This window comes from Ceratosolen solmsi, unplaced genomic scaffold, assembly GCF_000503995.2.
Source record: "Ceratosolen solmsi marchali unplaced genomic scaffold, CerSol_1.0 scaffold28, whole genome shotgun sequence".
Classification (NCBI taxonomy): domain Eukaryota; kingdom Metazoa; phylum Arthropoda; class Insecta; order Hymenoptera; family Agaonidae; genus Ceratosolen; species Ceratosolen solmsi.
In genome coordinates this window covers 4,879,212-4,899,960 of record NW_011948429.1, presented here as the reverse complement: position 1 = coordinate 4,899,960, position 20,749 = coordinate 4,879,212, and the positions used below count along the sequence as shown (strand labels likewise).

At 29.2% G+C, this 20,749-nt stretch overlaps 1 protein-coding gene across 1 annotated transcript in view; it reads right to left on the bottom strand.

Annotated features, from left to right (window-relative positions):
* CPR27 (cuticular protein 27) overlaps window positions 1-20,523 on the bottom strand; it is a 98,608-nt gene extending 78,085 nt beyond the window's left edge. The window contains exon 1 of the mRNA XM_011501690.1: window positions 20,485-20,523. Coding sequence (XP_011499992.1) covers window positions 20,485-20,523 — 39 coding nt within the window. The remainder of the gene's footprint in view (window positions 1-20,484) is intronic.
* Window positions 20,524-20,749: the final 226 nt, after the last annotated feature.

Genomic DNA, 20,749 nt, shown 5'->3' with positions numbered 1-20,749 from the left:
AAAAAAAAAACAAAATAAAAGAGAAAAAAAAAAAGAAGTGCCTAACGCATAGTTCTGAGTTCTTTCAATTTAAAATTTTGCCATAAGGTTTGAAAATTTTTATTACGTTATTAAGAATATACATGTTCGCTTGCCGTCTCTCAAAAATTTACTATTCGCTTAAAACTTCTTGAAAAAGCATATCTTTTAGAATCTGTATTTTATGAAACAATTAATGTTATTATTGATTCGACCATGCGCATTTTCCCCTTCACGCCTCAAGTCCCCGCACGGCTCAGTTGCTATCCAAATTGGAAACTTAAATATAATTCCAGTCGATGAAATCTCTTATTTTCACAATATGGCATAACGGAATTTCTTATTTTACGCAAAATATAATAACGGTTAATTTCCATTTTTATCTGCAATTCAATTTTTTTTTTTCTTTTTCTTTTTCTTTTTCTTTTCTTCAACAAATCAAACTTATCGTTTCAATTAATTATTCTGACAGGAAGTACATTAAAATTCTTTTTTTTTCTTTTCATGGTTGAAATTGCACGCAATGTGTTGAAATTTCAATAGGTACTGAAATTCCTATTGATTATCACGTAATAAGTGAAACTATTTCGAACTTTATTTCAGTAATTAGATCATTGTATAATCAAAAATAATTATAGATCTAATAGTCACTTGTCACATCAATCCACTATTCCCCTAATTATCGATTTGATAATATTTATATAAATCCGATATATTTTCATTAATCAATAAAGCCTTGTGATTTGAATTTCTCATTTAACTACAATTTTAAAATTAATATCAAAAGTATGTAGGCACTGTATAAATTTGAATTAATTATTAAAAAGTCGGCTAATAACTCGCGATAATAATACCGTCGTAAGATATATTTTCTAAGATTATTCACGAGCGATTGACTATAAATATGATTATACTTTATATTAATAAATTTAGCATTATAGTTGACAATTGATTAAAAACAAATATATGCCGATTTTCTACATTTATTTACATCGCATAACTGTACAGCTATAATGATAATATATTTTATTCTTCGAAATTCAATTCGATTTGTATGTTATTATAGCTACTTAGAATATGTTTGTTTAAAAAGAAAAATTCACACTAAATGCTTGATTAAAAATAAAAAATTTGTGCATTTATATGGATAAGTGCGGTGCAATTTATATGAATAGAAAATAGTTATAAGCTAGGACGAAATTTTAATGAAATTTTAAAAAATTCTTTCGATATTGTAATGTGAAATGAAAATATTATATAAGAACTAAAAGCGTTTGAATACGAGAGTGATGACTATTTACATAATTGATATTGATATTTAAATGAGAACGCAGCCGTAGTATAAATACAATGATTCTTTTATGATTTCTCATATGAATAATAGGTAAGTAAGAATTTTTTTCTTCTATAATGGTAATAAAATAGCTACTAGAAATCGCAAAACATAATTTACAATGACAATGAATGCGCAAGTGTCGCATTAGTATACAGAGTAATCGATATAATAAGATTTGAAAAGATTAGAAATAAAATTGAGCGTGAATAATGTATGTCTTCCTCGTCAAAGCAATAAGATAAATGAAAAAAGTGCAATTCACACGTATGATAACTTTCTCCGTGAAACAGACTTCCGATTGCAAACAATAATCTGTAAAGTCTTGATGCAGCACTGCCTCCATCAGTCAGTAGCTCAAAACAAAAATGTACGAACCTCCTCCGTCATGTCGCGAGAACGGTTAATCCCCTTCTCCTGCCTATGTAAATCTGTATTTTTAACGCCAATCAAGAAGTAAGATCCAAGTTTACAAATGGAGTTGCAGTTTGCATACAATGTCTGTTATGATAATCATTAACTTAATGCGGCTGTGATTATTATTGAACGGTAATACCGAAGGGAAATTGAGCAGCCCAATCGATTCGGGGTCCTGCCACCGGACTCTCAATTCACTCGTGGCGATAAGAATCGTGCAGCGCGCATGGCTTACGCAACGATTGCGAGAGAGCGCGACAATACACATGTCAAGTGATGTATGCGAGCACGTGTAGTGGAAATCGCAGCTAACTGACACGCGGGAATGTAATGTAAGAAGGACTGGGCTCTCGAACGTTTTGACGCATATCCCTGACAGGTCGAATATTTATACTGAAATTGTCATTCGATAATTCACGTGCCCCTGTACTATTCGTTGATAAATATTCGACGAGTTGATAAATAATCGCCATAAGCGTATATGCACGTGCATCTGACGTTTTACTTTACTTTTTACTTTACAATGTGTAATGACAAGACGACGATGACCTCCGAATGCTGAAATTTCGATTTCATATTGCTCGAACGTTATCAAATCTTCGTGTAGATTGTGGCCGCGAAATTCCATGCCCCGTTTGATGCCAATGTGATGTGATACACAATAATTGATTAACCAATGGCTTATTATCCTCTAGATTATTACTTGGTATTGATTAGCATAAGAACATTATTGAGCTATAAATGTTTTGCACACATGATATTTTCATAGATTTTTATACAATTGTATTTATTTTATTAAACCAATGCATTACGTGATTGAATTTTTTTTTACAATCAATAAATACCATATAAACCGAAAAATTTATACAAGATTTTATTTTCTTAAATAATTTTCTTATTTTCTTTATCTATAACAACACTGTCTATCATCTAGAATTTTACATTATTTCACCTATAAATCAATTTTTATTGCAAATACATTTGCAATGCAAAGGAGTTAAAAAACAATATTATATCATACCTTACGAAGTTCTATTTGGAAATATAACAAATTATTATTTATTGACGTGAAAAAAAAAAAAAAAAAAAAAAAAGAGAGAGAGAGAGAGAGAGAAAAATTAAAAGTCGTGCAAATATTAGTTTTTATCACTTCGTAGTTAATAAATAGTTTTCTTTGCATTGCGTATTGTATATTGTGTGCGTATTTTTCTGCCAATGAGTTAATCGATGAAAAAGTTATCGTTTCAAGGTGCTAACTGCACACACGTGTCTCTGCGTAAACATTCTTGAGTATCGCGTGCTTCGTTCGAAAAACCATAACTTTAGCGATTTAATGACCATTGAACAATGAGAAAAACTGTATCCGTAATGGATACTTAAATTAGAAATGAAGATAAAAACACGAATATACATTACAAAAGACAGGATATCGCGCGCACTTCTTAATAGAAGTACAGGGCAATAACTTTAATATTTCAATGATTCTTCAAAGTATAAAATTAATTATTCGACTTAAACAGCTCTCTTAGATCAAATTGTACGATTTCTGGATTTTACACGAACTCCATATAAAATCCATTGAAAATAATAAAAGTCCAGGTCTGCTTTTTTTTTTTTACTTCTGCCCTATCTCTTTTTGACTTGTTTAATAGCTCCGCAAGAACATTCCTTTTACTTTCGATTCTTGTTGTTCTTCGTATTTTTTCATAAAAACCTCTCTCGGATGACAGTAGGGATACAGCGCTTCATGCCAACGCCTCGGCGTATTTAATCGTTGGCAAGGCCACTCTGCGAAATAATTGCAAATGCCCTCACGAACGTCTACCGGTTTTCTCAGCCTATAACCCTCGCGTAAGTCGATTGAGATCTTTCTTATCGCGATCGATGGGATCTTAAATCTTTCGAACGCGGACTGACAGTACGACGAAGCTTTATATGCATAGGCGTTGATGGAGAAAACGTAACGAGCGCCAAACCTTTCTCGTCTTCAATATTTTAAATCCTAATTCGTTCATTAGAATTTCCATATAAAGTATAAAAAGCACGTAGAAAAATTTACGAAAATCACAGGATTCTTATGACAAATTTGTTGAAGCGTTTTTATAAAAAAATTAAGTACTTTTTATTTGAAAACTCTGATTGATAATAAGATTAATATAGAATTAAATATGTATATTATCTGTTGTTAAAGCCGACGAAGACTGTGTGTTTAGGGATAAAATTAATTTATAAAGATAAATTTACTGTAATTTATTTCACATTTCGCTACTCATATTCACATATACAAATGCATGTAATTAATCTTGATGGATTTTCCTTTATGTATTCATGTATTTATATTCATTATAATATATGTATATTGATTTATTGAGTTATATTTTTAGCAAAATACGTATTGTCATGGAAGAAAATTCTATTCAATTTCACCATTCTTACCAATTATATATTATATAATTACATAATATAATTATATAAAATACAATATACTTGCATTTTCTATATAATTGAAAGACTTTTCTATTAACAGTACTTAGCACGATATCCTTAAAATTCATCATCGTGCTAATGAAAACTTTCTATATTAATTTATACAATTAAGTCTTTATCTTAAAATAAAAAATCAAATTTTCTTCTTTTTTTTAATTACCACAAAAATTGTAATTGAAATAACAAAAAAAAATTTCTTTCGTCGTAATAACAAAATTAAACAGATTTGCTATTATTAATTTTACATTGTGTTTCGTAATATTTCGCTATATTTTACGAAAATCTATCCATAACTTCATACATAACAATAAAAATAAAAAAAAAATATATTCTACTCAAACACTACCATATAAATGTATAATATGATTTTTTAAATGCTATTTTTTTTATGCATCAAAATTTTTTATGAATGAAGAAAATACTATTTTACTTAACTTAAAATTGCCACAGTTAAACTAAAGAAGTTTGAACTAAAGAACTTTTGGAAGTTAATCAAATATTTCATTATATATTTATTTGGTATTTCTAGCTTTCATAAATCTGTCTATAACGATAATAATTTGCAGCTTGAAATTATTGTTAATTCGAAGTAATTGACACTATAAAATCATGCTTCATAAATTAAAAAGCATCATAAATATTCAAACGTCAATTATAAAATGCGGAAATTATCACAATATCAGACAAGAAAGTATGAAAAATCGTTGGAGGTGAATTTACAAATATTTTCAATTCTGCGTATAATTAATTATAATTTCCATAAATGTAGACAAATAACTATGCACAGAAAAAATTGCATATAAAAGTGAAAAATAAATGATAGAAATGAAATTTATAGTTGATATAATTTACTATTTGATTATAATTATAATCCTTATAATCTTTACCCAAAATAATATTATTTTCATTTTCTTTTTCGTATTATTTTACCCCCACTATACCCATATTCATAGTGACGTGAATTACTAAAGACTTCCAATAACTATAGATCTAGTCCAGTGACTTACAACGAAGTTATTGTTGATTTGAGGTCCGATAGCTAATCAACTCATCGGTTATGTAACCAATCGTCGAATGTACTTTTTAGCAATTCGCTACATCATATCTCAAATATACAAACGACGCGTTTTCTTTTCTTTCACGCTGCGTTTCGCTCCAGCTCCACCGTCTCTCGAGAACTTCAATGACGAATATAATACGAATATATACGAGGAAATTGAAGCAACGATCGTGTAATTATAAATTAGGTTACATGCAGAAACGAGATGATATATCGCCTTCGACTTTAAACGACACTCCACGACATTACATTTAAATTGGTTTATAATTAGCGATAGTAAATAAAAATTTTAATTATAATAATATTGAATTGCGAGATAAAGGAAATATTTTATTTCAATGGATAAAGAAGCCATCGAATGAGCGAGTGAGCCATTTCAAATGATTATTATATATTCAAGTCACTATAAACAGTGTGTATAAATAAATGAGTATAATTATTCAAAATAAAATATTCCATAATTAAACGAAGAAAAAAATGCGCTTACTTTTTTTTTTCTTTTTTTTTTACTTAATTATAAGTTATAGAACATCCCATCCCGCATCGTATGTTAATAATATAATTATGACCTCACACATAAGCATCGTGGATTATCGACAGTCATTTCATAGTCGAAGTTAATTAAAAAAAAAAAAAAAAAAAAAAAAAAAAAAACCAATGGGACAGCGTACATTAGCTCATAATACTATAAAGCATTTACTTAACGTTATTTATGTTTGTTTAAGCACGTTAAGCACTATCATTGTAAAACATCATGTAATAATGATGCGCCGATAAGAAGCCTTAAAATTATTTATATCATTTAATTGTTTTCGTGATTGAAAAAATTAGTGAAATGAAATGTCTGTACGTAAACAGCACTATTTAAAGGAATTTTCTAATGATTTTGAAACATTTAGCCTTCGTAGACATAGAATTATCAAAATAAGTTTGTAACAAATTGCTGGACGATAATCAAGTCAGATTTCATAATTATATACACGATTGACGTTTATGCGAATATTACGAGGGCAATGAGTCAACATATATTGTACACACCTAGATTCCGCAAATATCACCTGGTCTGTTTATCTACCCATACAGAGATATATTTATAACTTAATCGAATCGAAATCTATTAAAAAAATATCTAATTTTTCAAAATAAATAGATCAGTTTTAGTACAATTAACTATTGTTGTTAAAAATGCTTGTAATACTGTAATATTTAACGTTCCAATAAAACATGATAAATAAATCCAACCAATATTACTTAACGTCAACAAATTAAATTTTATGCAATTTCTTAATTAATCATAATCATATAATTCGTGATTTTTCTAAGTTAATATATAATAATTTTAAGTATTTAATTTATTCAAGTATTTAATTCAAGGTTATCGTTTATTTCTAAAGATATATATTTGCTATAAGCTATATGCATTTATGTAAATAATTTCACTAATTTTTATAATATTTAGTATAATAATTTCACTTTTTTTTCTCTCTATTACAGGTGAGTTGATGAAGCGATAACTTGTCTAATGTATTTTGGTATGTACATTCAAATATAATATGTATTTATAAGTGATTCCTCATATCCGAAACTATTCATTTCATTTCATTTCATTTTTGTGTTTTACTACATAAAAATACTAGAAATATGAATAACAAATACTAAAATAACAATGTCTTTATGTAAATAATGTAGCAGATTTTTAAACATGGAAATCAATCATAAGGCAAACCAAGAATATATAAATCGTTAAATGAACTATTTATTAATCGCTCAAACAATAAATCATTAGCTTCGACTGTCAAGACCAATAATGATATTTAAGACTAATAAACTTAAAATTTTACTTCTAGCCAACAGTCATTAAAAATTTAGATATAAAATTTAGAATTTAAAATATAATACTCAATTACTCGTTATATTCTATTATATTGTCGTTAATAAAAAATAGTTAGTCCATTTTAAAATCATATCAATTACATTTATCAACTAATTACTTAATGCCCCAATGCATTTGTAATATCTATATCGCTATTAAAATATCTTATTATTTATTATTAATATTAAATTGTGATTGCGAGAGTTTGGACAAATTTATTTAATTCTATATTACATGTATTATACCAATCATCCTTATTTTCAGATTAATATTTATTATGTAATTATAAAATTTCTTTAATTTCTGTTTGATAATTATTAATCCATTTGATTTATTAATATTAAGTCCTGTCTGAATTTTTCGTAATGCTCGTTTAAATTATTGTATAATAAATATTGCTTATCAATTGAGTCTGATGTTAAATTTTTTTAAAAATTTTGTAAAGAATACAATTTTTAATAAAATATGAGAATGACCAAAGTATAATAAATTTAAAAATAAATATAATTTAAATGTTAAATTGAAACCTATATTTCCATTATTTGGATATTATTTGGATTTATAATAATATCAAACAAAAATCAATGACTGATAATTAATAATAGGAATAAATATTAAAAAAAATAATAATAATCTATGATCTTGTTATATTTTTACACATATTGCTTCACGGATAAAATTGTTTCTGGTATTGAAATTGCTAGTAGCTGATTTTTATTTTTGTACAATTGGTTTTTTATATAAAGTATTTCATAAATATTTCTCCTTTTATTAGTACATAGCGATCGATATTCATGTAAAAAAAATCCGAATTTTTGCTATAATTATTTTGTTTGTATACATTATAAATAGATACATATATATATATATATATATATATATATATATATATTAAAGACATAAAACATTAATACGACGTAGAAATATTAACTCGAAGTGGCATTAAGATTAATTTTATCTAAATGCCATGTACGTCTTATGGAACTATAAATTTTATAAAATTAAGAACGTTATTCGTTAAACTATAAAGTATTTAATGACATTTAACGAAAGTAGTGTAAATCCAGGTTGCAAATCGTAAAATATTTTAATACAAGTACGACTAATAAAAAGCGAGCTCATATTAGATATTTATTGAAACATTTTCGTCTTAACGATAAATAGGCGTAGCAAGATGTAGCAAAAGCATAAGTTAAGCACTGGACTTTAAATATTTTTTTTTTTTTTTATATTTTTTTTTTGTAAATGCAATACAGCGACGCAAGTTCAGGACCCATACGCCTTTAGAGCAACTAGAGCGCATGCGCAAAAGTCGACTCACTCGCACCTCCTCATACCCCCTTTATTTTTCCCGGAGACTTTAATGGCCAAGCGTACGAACTTTATTCTATCGCCTTCATTGGTGATTTCGATGCTCGTTTAAGCTCGCTGACCTCCGACTCCCGACATTGCTTTTTTCACACATTTAATCAAAGCCAACTGATTATGAGGTGCGACCATACGACCAAGTGTGGGAAATACCCTAATTTCTAAATAATCCCTTAATTAGGTTATAATATGAAGTTATATAATTTGACGTTATAATTAAAATAGAGTAGAAAAACACGAAAATTCGACGAGAGAATGACTGGTATTTTACTACGAATGGTTGGGGCTTAAATTAAAGGTGCTTGTTTCGTTTGGCTCTCTGTCAAGTGGAACGAGGTTATGAGATATGAATTTGTTGCTGCTAAAAAAAGCTCCTTCCTGCAACACAACCAATATTATAAAATATCATGAAATATTTGTCAGTCAAAGGTATTCTGGAATTCGTTGATCCCTCTTTATCTAAATCCCTCTATCAGCCCTGTCCAATGATCATCTTAATGCGTCTAATTTGATGCATCATCAAGATGTCTGAAAATTAATTAAATTGTCAGTGTTATTTTTTTCAATATAATTGCTGACATGTTCCATTTCAATGATTAGATCACACGAACCGATTCTAATTAATGATGTCAAAAAATTTGTAGAACCATTAAAGAATCAATATTGTTGCTCTAATATATAGTTTACATTCGCATTAATAAGGTAATTTAAGCCCGGATTTATTATATTCCTGAAATACTTTATTATGCACCATTACGTCATTATTTATTCTAGAATAATTTTCTTCTATTACATTTAATATTTTTAATTTAGAATTTTTTAACCACTACTAAAACTAATATTTTAAAGTAGTTAATATTCCAATTATTTACACTGAATTATTTAACTCAAATACTAAAAACAAAAAAAAAAAAAGTGTCTAACAAATTAGTCATACCGAAATTGTTAACAAAATTAAATAAAATATATAAAAATAATAGAGATAAAGTAAATTTCATTTCTAATAAAAAATATCTTTTATTTGCATGAATTTTTGTAAATAGATGTGCATTTACAGGCAAAAATGCATATTATAAAAGTAAAATTCTTTAAAAAAGAGATTTGTATACTTTTTCATTTTTTAAATCTAGAAATTCTATATAATTTCGACGATGATATTTCAATTAATTTTCTCTTACTTTTCTCTTTTTAAATGCTTTACTCAAATTACGAAACTTAATAATATTTATTATTAATGTATCCGCCAACTTCTTCAGTATGCTTTCGATTTTTACAAATTTCAAATCTTACTTAATACAATATATAATATAATAAAATGTGCATACGCAGTTTATTAATTATTATACTATTCAAATCATTTATTTATATTAAAAAATAATCTTGTTATTATTAATAGCATAAATTTCATAAAACTACATATATAACTAATTATTCATATAATAAATAAACGCGTTTAAATATGTTATCATCGAGTTAATTCTATATAGATTTGAATTCATTTGCAGATGAAGTTATTAATGACATTGATTTAAAAGAATATTCATCACCAATATTATATTATTTATTTAAGGGGTATGATTTCATAAATTTCACTTTTAATATAGAAATTGTAATTTTTATTCATCATTTTGTGAAATACAATTATTCTAAATTTAAATCAGAAATTTGAAATAAAATGTATATGCTAATTTGCAATATTTAACAATTACGGAGTTTATTATTATATTATTAATTTTACTTAGCATTGATGTTTGCTAATAGGTTTTTTTTTTTTTCATTATTGCTCAATGATTAAAATATACATGACAAATTTCTTTTTTTTAATAAATTTCCATGTGTGTATCATCTCTATGTGATCCATTTCGTTTCATCCGTGATTGATTGATTATAGACTGACTTTTCCATGATTCAGTAGCCGGAAATTCCCAACATAACTACATAAACCAAAGAGGACTAGTATGTCGAGCGATTTTCAAAACTGACATGGAAAGATACTTGGAGTTCTTGAGAGGTTTTTGCTCATTCATTGGTCTGATAAAATCGCGACTCTACGTATTTATGCACAAAATACCAACAAGCCTCATAATGGTGGAAATTATCAAGAAATATGATCAAATGAAAGCGTGCATAAATGCATTTATTTCTTGTTATACATATGTTGAAAATGCTTTTACATAAACTCATAGCTTTTTACTTTATATTGTCATTTGTACATAAATTATGTGAATATTTTGTAGATTTTCCTTTGTGTAAACTATATTATCATGCACCTTGAAAAGTAAAAGTATCTTACAAGTTTAATAATATAATTAATAGTCTACGAAATATACTTTCATTATATTTATTTATTGATATTTATATTACTTCACATATGCTCATAATCGAATTATGTATATCGTAAAATCGAATTACAAAGATAAATTTCGAAAAATTAATGAAAGCTATTAGAAATTTTATTTATTCGCACTATTTTTAAAATCTTTTATTCTATAAAATACTTCAAAGCATGAACGATTATTGGCAAATTAATTGTTAAATTTCAATCGATTAATGAAGAAATTTCAAAAACTATATTAAAATAATATGGTTATTCTTACTATTGTTAACTAACGTAATTATGAATTCAGTTTTGTAAAAGATATAAAATACATATACGACGATAGAGCTAAATAAATAATTAATAAACAATAATATAATTATCCCTATTCAACGATTAAAAATTTACTCGTTCATGATCAACCAGCTTCAAATATAAAATCAACTTTTAATAAATTGTTATTTGAGTAAAAAAATTAAAATTCCATTTCCAATGAATTACTAAATGCTAGGAAGTGAAATACGTCAAAAAGTACAAGGTCATGTGCCGAATAGTTTTCCAGCACACTTGCTTTTCATTATAACCTCCCAAACTGATATTATAATACCACTACTACAGCATTGTTACTTACGCCGCGCATTCCACGATTGACGCTGAGAGTTTTTTTCCAAAAAGTCACGCTCACTCTCGTTAGCAATGCAAGTAATATGTGTTGAGACTTTTCTATAGAGTTAATAGGTCAGCGAGACAGAGAGAAGGAGTAACACAAACTATCAGAGAGAGAGAGAGAGAGAGAGAGAGAGAGAGAGAGAGAGAGAGAGAGAGAAGCAGATTATAGACGTTCATTAGTGAAGGCCGAGTCAGACACGATTCCCAATTCGCTTTGTTTGCCTTCAAAAGAAAAAATCTCTGAATTGTCGACGAGATGTATTGAAAATACATTAGCTGAACAAATAAATTTTCTTTTCAATATCTAATCATATATATATCATACTATTAAAGTCCAAATTTCGTTTAAAAAATAATACAACTTTTCTAGTTTCTTTCCTTACTTACCTATTTAGTATACAAAATTATAATTTTCTACTATATTTTACTTATTATTTCATATTAAAATTAAATGTTAACATAATGGTTACATTATGTTTAATGTCATATATATATATATATATATATATATATATATATATATATATATATATAATATAATAAGCTGTTAAAATATATTTTTCATCAATCATATATCTGCTTCCCTAAGGTCTAACCTCAACTCGCATTTGCTGAAATGTATTTATACAAAATCTAAATAAATCAAACAATTATAGTTACATTATGCTTGCTAATATTCCACTGATCATTTATTTATACGGATAATTCATAATAATGCTCATAATGTCGAAGCTTAATAGATAATTTATCAATTTACTTGTGTGATAAAGAATATAGTGTAAATACATCATTTATATTTCTGGAAAAAATATGATTGACATATAAGATTTACCATATACAGATTTTTAATATTTTGAAAGTATTATAAATTTCAAGTTTTATATTATTATTATTAAGATTTGAATTTGAGTGAAAATTAATATTATTAATAATTAATACTGCTATAAAAATATTAACAAACAGTTATATATATATATAATTTCTTTGATTTAAAAAGAGATATTTGGTACTATATATTCAAAATTCTGTTAGAGATAAAAAAAAAGTTGCTCTTTCATGCATAATATAATTGTATAGCTCGGAACAATTAATTAAACTTATGTTTTATTTGTATACTGCAACAGATGCTTATGTAGCACACATAAAATATGAAAAATTGTAGCACATACCTGCAGCGAAATTATAAAAAAAAATGGCAAAATAGGATTGAACTTTCTAAATGAGACTTCATAATCATTATAATAATATAAGTAATGCAAATAATTAAAAATTTTGTTAATAAATTTAAATGTGATTTTAAAGTATATTATTATTATAGATTACACTATTATTTTATAAATGATAAATATATTATATATTTAAAACTTAGATTGAAATATGTCATAAAAGTCGGAATAATTATATTTTTTACTAAATTTCGACTAAATAATTATTTTTATTATATAATATATATTTTAAAATAAAAGCAAACAATATATTTTCATATAAAATATATTCAATAAATAGAAATACGAAGAATTAGATAAGTGAGAAGTGCCAAAAGAAACTAATGAAAACTATTAACTGCGATTGTGATAAGAAAAGTGGCGATGTTTCTAATCGATCAATCGGTGGTATAATTCTGATACATTTGTTTTCCATTGAAAACATAATCAACAATCGATTCTCAAACCATTTAACTTTTTAAACGCTGTAGAATTTAAAGTTTACGCTATCGTGTTCTTTTCATTTTGTCTTTTTATGTATCTAATTGTCCGTTTGCTATGTGTCTGTCGTTTCTCTCGCTATCTCGCTCTCTCTCTCTCTCTCTCTCTCTCTCTCTCTCACTCTCTCTCTCTGTCTCTATGTCTCTCTTCTCAACCGTCATTCCCTTATTCTCTGGCAAGTGTTGCTATTTGCATAATTTACAGCGAGCATAATAGTGCAGATTAGATTCGTGATCGACGAAGCAAGACGACGAGGACGCCGACGCCGACGTCTTTACTGAGCAGCGCACTAAGCTGTGGGAGGTGTTGATTATTTGTGCAATATCATTCGACAGCGGGTCTAACAGAGCTACGTTCCATTTTATGAAATTTTTTATGGATAATGTGGATGGGTTGACAGTTGTTTGAACATAGAGTGCAATGTTTTTTAAATGATTGGCGAGTGTGGTCCTCTTTTCAAAATTATTTATATCATGTTGATGGGACGTCGTGACGATAACAAAATTCTGTGAAAATCTCTTGACACTTGTATGCTTCTTTAGGGATTGAGATTTTCATTGAAATAAACATTTTATTTTGATATTATATGTATTTCAGTTCGAGTTTTGATTTCTGTGTTATAGAACTTATTCTGCGATATGATAGAGCGAGACATAAGTTATTGCGTAAAGTATAATTCATATGAGAAACTTTACTAATTGAATAGTTTGAATTAATTTAAATATTAATTTATATGTTTACATATTGATGCTGACATGTAAGAGGAAAAAAACGAATAAAATAAAATTAAAAAAAAAAAAAAAAAGAACCTGCATATTTCAATTATTAATATTGAGAGAACAATAATAAAGGGATAATTAGAAAATTCTTTTATTACTACACTACACATGTTCATTTCATTTAAAACGCTAATTTATTTTATGTTTAATCATTTTTTCTCACGTTTTTTCATCTTTATTTCATGCAGTTTTTAACAAACTTGATTGAAATTGACGTAAAATTATTAAAAATGCCTAATGTAAAGCAGATCTTGTAATTTAATTTTTAATATTAGCATGTATTGGTGGAAGCTTGAAATTAATAAAGCCTTTTCTAGGTATCAAATATATTATTTAAAACACTCGAAATTATACAAATTTTAACAATTATATTTTAATAATATAATTAGGCGATTTCTTTTACATGCGAGGAATTCTAGTTACGATGAATTAACATTATTTAATATAGAATGCTGTATTTTACAAATTATTATTTATCGAGAAAATTTATCATAAATTTTTTGAATTATTTAAAAATATGATTTATTACGTTAAATGTACAACTTACTTGTTGTATTGTATATCTCTTAAATAACCCTGTACGTAATAAATAATAGTATTATTAAAGTAATAGTCCAAATATAAATAACTAAGAAATATTTCCTGCTAAGAATAGGATACTTTTTTGCCTTTCCATACAATTCATATAATGATTCAATGTCTCAAGAATAACACAGCAATGTAAAGAAATTCATTTACTTTCTTTTCCAATCATTTGTCTTACACGCGGTAGGAGATATACAATGCTATATAATGTAAACTCATGTTGATGGATTTGACAATCTTATTAGCTTAACCATTTGCTTTAGTGTTCGATTAAACGAATATCATCTTATATAAGACAATTTAAAGATATACTTACGTATATAATGAGCAAAGCAAAATATTATTAGCATATTTTGAAGAATTAAAGCATTTAAATACAAAGAAAAAGAATGATGCAACTTTCTTACATTACTACGATAAAAAGTGCAGAGCAACAATTTTAAAGGAATGCTTTTACATAGTGAATGTGTAATGAAAGACACATTTTAACAATAATTTCTTTAATTTCGAGAAATGTAATACAGCTATGTGTAAGTAAGGTAGGGACGTATCAGAATCCTTTCACATTCCTTGAAAATTTTTTCGAATTTCTATTTAAAAAGAGCTTGCACGTTTCAGCTCTCATAATGCCAATTAATTATTATCTAATTCCCTGTATTATCGTAGAGATAAAATTTTCCAGGATGAATATTTTATTTCAGTAGGTATATTCTTACTTGTGCACTCGCACCCTGTCCCTCTCGCACTTTCTCGCTCTTTTTACACAACTATCACTTACACAACTATAATCGAACGTTTATCGATAGTACTAAAGAACGAACGGGCAAATATTTCATTTTTATAATAGTGAATGCATTAAGACAAGATGATCATCCGAAGATAAGAATTTCATGATCAGAATTGAGAGTTCAATTGTTTTATGAACGGTAAAGCGTGTTCGGGATGCTATTTCTCACCTCGGAACGAAGAAGAATCGGGCTAAGAGGACGAAGGCATTCGATTTCTCAATTTACGAAAAGGTCTGGTAAAAAGCCGATGGATCGCCTTGAATCGTATTTGGATATGGGAAAGGAAGGATAAAACGAGTGAGCGATTTCAGGAGGGATGGGGCATAGGTGTGGTGTGGTGTGGTGTGGTGTGGTGTGGTGTGGTGTAGTGTGTGGTGAGGGGAGGTGGTGAGATGTTGAGATGGTGAGCTGGTGTAGTGGTGAGGTGGTGAGGTGGTGAGGTGGATTGGCGTGGGGAGGGTGGGGGAAGAGTACCTCGACGACATCACGCGCCTCGTTTGCACGCGCCGCGCGCACGCAACAAGGACGACTGATTAAGCCGCGGTCGTTTTCCAGTCTCGCGCCACGCGATATGCGAGGGCGTTGGAGCTGGCGCGTGAAAGTTGGCGGCCCGACGCATACGAGCCTCGTGTCATGTATGCGTTTTGTCTGCACGGGTTTTTCCACGCCGACGCCCCTTAGTTTAGGTCCGTGGAGGGCGAGGAACCATGGAGGGGAAAGACCCGAATGCCGGGGAAACCCTGTTACGACGGTGCGTTTGTCCGACCGAGGGCCCTATTTTAAAAAAGCAGAGAAGGGCTCTGCGGGTTATTTAGTACGGACACGATGCCATTTATTTATCGGGAGTCCATAATCGTGATGTGACTTTGTTGATAATATGAGATTAAATTTTTAATTTAACGTAAAAGTGCTATTTTCGTTTGTTGCCGTTTAAGATGTTTTGAGTCGCGTATGACTGCCCGACGTATCCTTACGTTATATTTACAAAATAATTTACTCTATAGGTGTGTCCGGGTCGTTTAATACGGAATTTTTCATACAGATGCGTCCGTGCATATATACAACTTGGACTATTGAACGTTATTAATAAATGTGATTTTGGAGCGCGTGGATGCATACATCAAGAGTCGCTGTTGTTGTTGTTGCTGCTGCTGCTGCTGCTGCTGCTGCTGCTGCTGCTGCTGCTTGCTGCGGTGAAAGTTCGCACGCGAGAATCCAAAGCGATCGCGACGCAACTCTGGAATTTCGCTATAAAGTATAAGAGAAGAGCGACGGCCGAGTATAATAATATACGGTAAACATTGTATAAGACGTAGCGAAAAAATGAAGAACGATGTGATGAATAAATTAGTTGTATATGCGCGTGTAACGAAGCAATTTATAAAATATGCTCGATTTCTTCGATATCTCCTCTGATTGTTAAAATTATTCCGAATGAATAATATAATGGGAATTCCGGAATATTTGGAGTGAGAGTTTGACGTGCGCACTTAATGGACTGTATATTTGTATTCGTTATATTTCTTAGCGTCAAATTAATGTTTCTTAGCACAAATTTGTCTTGTTGACATATCTCAACGCATGCGTACAGTGTATGCGTGCCGGGTAAAGCACAGCCAATTTAGTGAAACGTTTAAATTGGAACAATACTTCAGCTTTTATAATCGTAAACGATAAAAGTACTAAATTACCCAACTGCAAATGATAAATTTTCGTGGGGAATTTGAAAAATGTCATTTTAATGCGACTGCCCCTTTTTATACAAATTGTGAGTGGAATTTAATGTATAAGGTGAGATAAAGGATTCGAATAGTCTTCAACGATACGTTAAATCCTTGAAAAAAAAAATAAAAAAAATAAAAAAAATATTTAGATTAAATCATTAAATGAAAAAGCAGTACGTTATTTTATATTTAAGTTTTTTGCCCATTATTTCTGATTTAATAATATAATGAAACATTAATTGTATTAATTTCTACTCTTACCCTCCGCGATTAATACATAATTCTTACTAAAACATTTAATATGAGATTAAAGTTAAGCAATATTTATTGTGTAACATTAAATTGACAAACATTAAATAATGCTGAAATTAATGAAACTAAAGCACATAAATAATGTTAATCTAAGTGATCTGCAATATTAATTTACTTTTATTCTCGTGAAACTATAAACTGACTGACATGCATGTGTGCGCGTGTGCGTGTGCGTGAACGGGATGGCAAAAATAGTAAATATTCTTCCACAAAGCCGATAAATTATTGTCGTAAAACAGATTTTAATAAAATAATTGGTATCAACTAGAACGACATGAAGCCGTAAAGGAAAGCTGTAAGCATAAAAGGTAGCTGGAATTATATAAGCACATCATTCATGGCCATAATTTTTACGAGCATAAATTACAGGCATCATTTTTTATTATTCGTGCGAAAAAACATTTTTCCTCCTTACCGAACAACGGCGTAAAATATTATCGGCCATTAAAGTTCTCGTTTCTTCGAGAATAACGTAAACAGGAACAAAACGATTGGTTAAATGGCTCGGCTTTGAGCTTTGAGGCTAAGCTCGTTGCGCGATGCGTCCTTAAATTTCAAAAGGCCAGGTCGCGGCTAAGAAAGCGGCGATATCGGATTAAGTGCCGCAGGTCAGGCATCCTCGGTCGCTTCGTTCCTCGACGTTGTGCAACGCGCATAGATTAAAGTACGCGATCCAGTTATCGGCTCCCCTGCGTGGCCCGAATTCCCTCTGCACCTCGAGGAGTTCGACCTTCCGAAACGGGCGAGGTGGTGATACGCATCGACGCCGAGGCACTTGAGTAACTGCCACGCTAACGGGCTCACCTGACCTTCGACCTTCGACTCACCGCTTACCTCCGCTTACCAGCAGCTACTTACGGCGGCTTACCGCCCGCGGAAAAATGCAGAATAATTAGCCTGAGCTGATTGTTGGCAGTATCCTGGCTGATACGCTTGTAGCTTCGGTCGCTTTTCCATTGCAATCGTTGGGATGAAGTGTCCGTGAAGGTACTATGATGAACGTCTTCGAGGTGCTACCAACAGCGAGAAATAATTTGTAAAGATTGCATCATGTGCGAATGACTATTGTTATATATATATATATATATATATATATATATATATATATATATAGGAGAGGCGGTGCATTATTGGACGGGTGTGTTTCAATGAAAGCGGGAATGTATTGGAGTCGGAGGCAGCAATGTTGATGCGAGATTAAGGGGCGGGAAAAATAGGAAAAATCATAGAAAAGTCATAATTGACGTTCGAACTTTAATGTTTAATGTCGAATTAAGAGCAAAGCGAAGAAGAACAAATAATGCCTTAGGACGACCTCGTCCCATCAACAAAATTATTCATTACAATCCTACGGGAGATAAATGTATCGCCTCTTTTTACATATTAAAAGTTACTTTCAATATGCTGAGATACATTACTAAGCTCATAATTAATTTAATATTATACAGCATCAAGTATACGTGATAATATGTAAGTATGCAAAAATTTTACAAATAAATGCAAATTAAATAAAAATGTATTCACTAAATGTATATATAAACGTATATTACCTTTTAATGAAATTTTATGCAATTGAAAGTCGAAGATACATGAATGTTGCTTTTAAAATAAAAATTACAAACAATTCGTTAATGAAAATATCGAAAACAAAAGAAAATCCAACTTCTGTACTTATTAAAGGCGATTTTTCGTCCAACCATACTATAACGTTAATATGTAATAATTTAAAAATCTGAAATTCCTAAAATAAAATGTACGTTACTCACGATTAAGAAATGACTCCTATAAAATACCGTACTGCAATGCTTTATCTCCCCCATCAAATTGGAATTTGGAATATAAATCTTTAGTCAAAAATGTTTTAGTTAATATCTTTTCCCATTGTAACAACACTTTTTTGTAAAACTATGCTAGTATCGGTTTTATAATAATATGGTCTTATTAAACAGATTTTATTGTAGAATATGTTGTTCTCTAAATAAACTTTCTGACATTCCGATCCATAGTATAGATGCCAATGATTTTTGCATTTAAAATGCAAAATTCAAATAAGATTTGACTACTCTTGCTTCCTATATAACTACATTTTCATACATTTTTCTTTTAAAATTTTTCTCAATAAGAATACGTAACGTAAAAAATCTTTAATTTTTATTAGGTCATTAGAAAGATTGAATTAAGAATATGGAAACTATCTATTTATTACAATTTATTAAGAACAAATCAATTTAATGTGATAATACAGTAATATGTAAGAATAAGCCTGTATAATCATGAATGATGGAGAACTTTTCAAATATGTTTCTTATTAATTTTATTCTAAAGACTTTTTTCTCATGCTCGATTAATTACAATTTTAACTATAATATTAACACGTGAGTAAAGTAACCAATGCATGAAAAAAAAAAAAAAGAAAAAGATAGAATTAATAAAGAATATCGATTAGAAAATTACATTGATAAATGACATAGATATTAATTAAAATGAAAAGTATGTAAACACGCCGAATTAAATGCCTCGATATTGCATAATAATCGAGCAATTAGACATGCTCGTACTATTAATTTACACTTTATATGCGCATCGGCAAAGAGAAAATGATAATCAATATCGGTATAATCTGCCACATAAAAATTACATTAAGAGCAAATTTAATAAATTTACATCGTAAAATCTAACAACACGTAACACCGTCCAAGGATTGAACGGGTCGGAGCAGAGGGGCGGGTCCCTAATTGGAAAATAAAAATGAAGGACAAATCGAAAGTACTTAGCGAGTCGGCCCATACCAACGATGCTACCAATATATCTCGGACGTCTTCGTCAATGAAAATTACACACTTATTCAATCTATCTCGAGCAGATGAAATATTGCTATTAAATTTTCGTTTTGAGCGATTGTAAATACTGCTCGCATGGCTGCTCATACCTAATCTCACTTATCCCATGCTATTAGATATAATAACGCCATTATTGTACATTACATACGTATGCTTTACATAAACAAGCATTGCACAATGATTTTACATATCCTTTTACAATACTTACTATTGTTCCTTGGTTTCTAAAATTTTCACTTTTTGCCATTTTGCCATTTTGCCATTTTGGCCATTTTGGCGATAATTGTATTAGCGGAAAGGCCCTAATATTCCCTATACTTACTCAAATACTTAATAATCATGGGAAATAATGCTATTGACAAATAATAATAATAATAAATGCCTTCCCATAATAGTGCGCTAAAAATACGATCTTCCAAAATAAAAGCTATCAGAGAATCCAGCTATCTCGGGCAGGACGTAACTAATCGTCG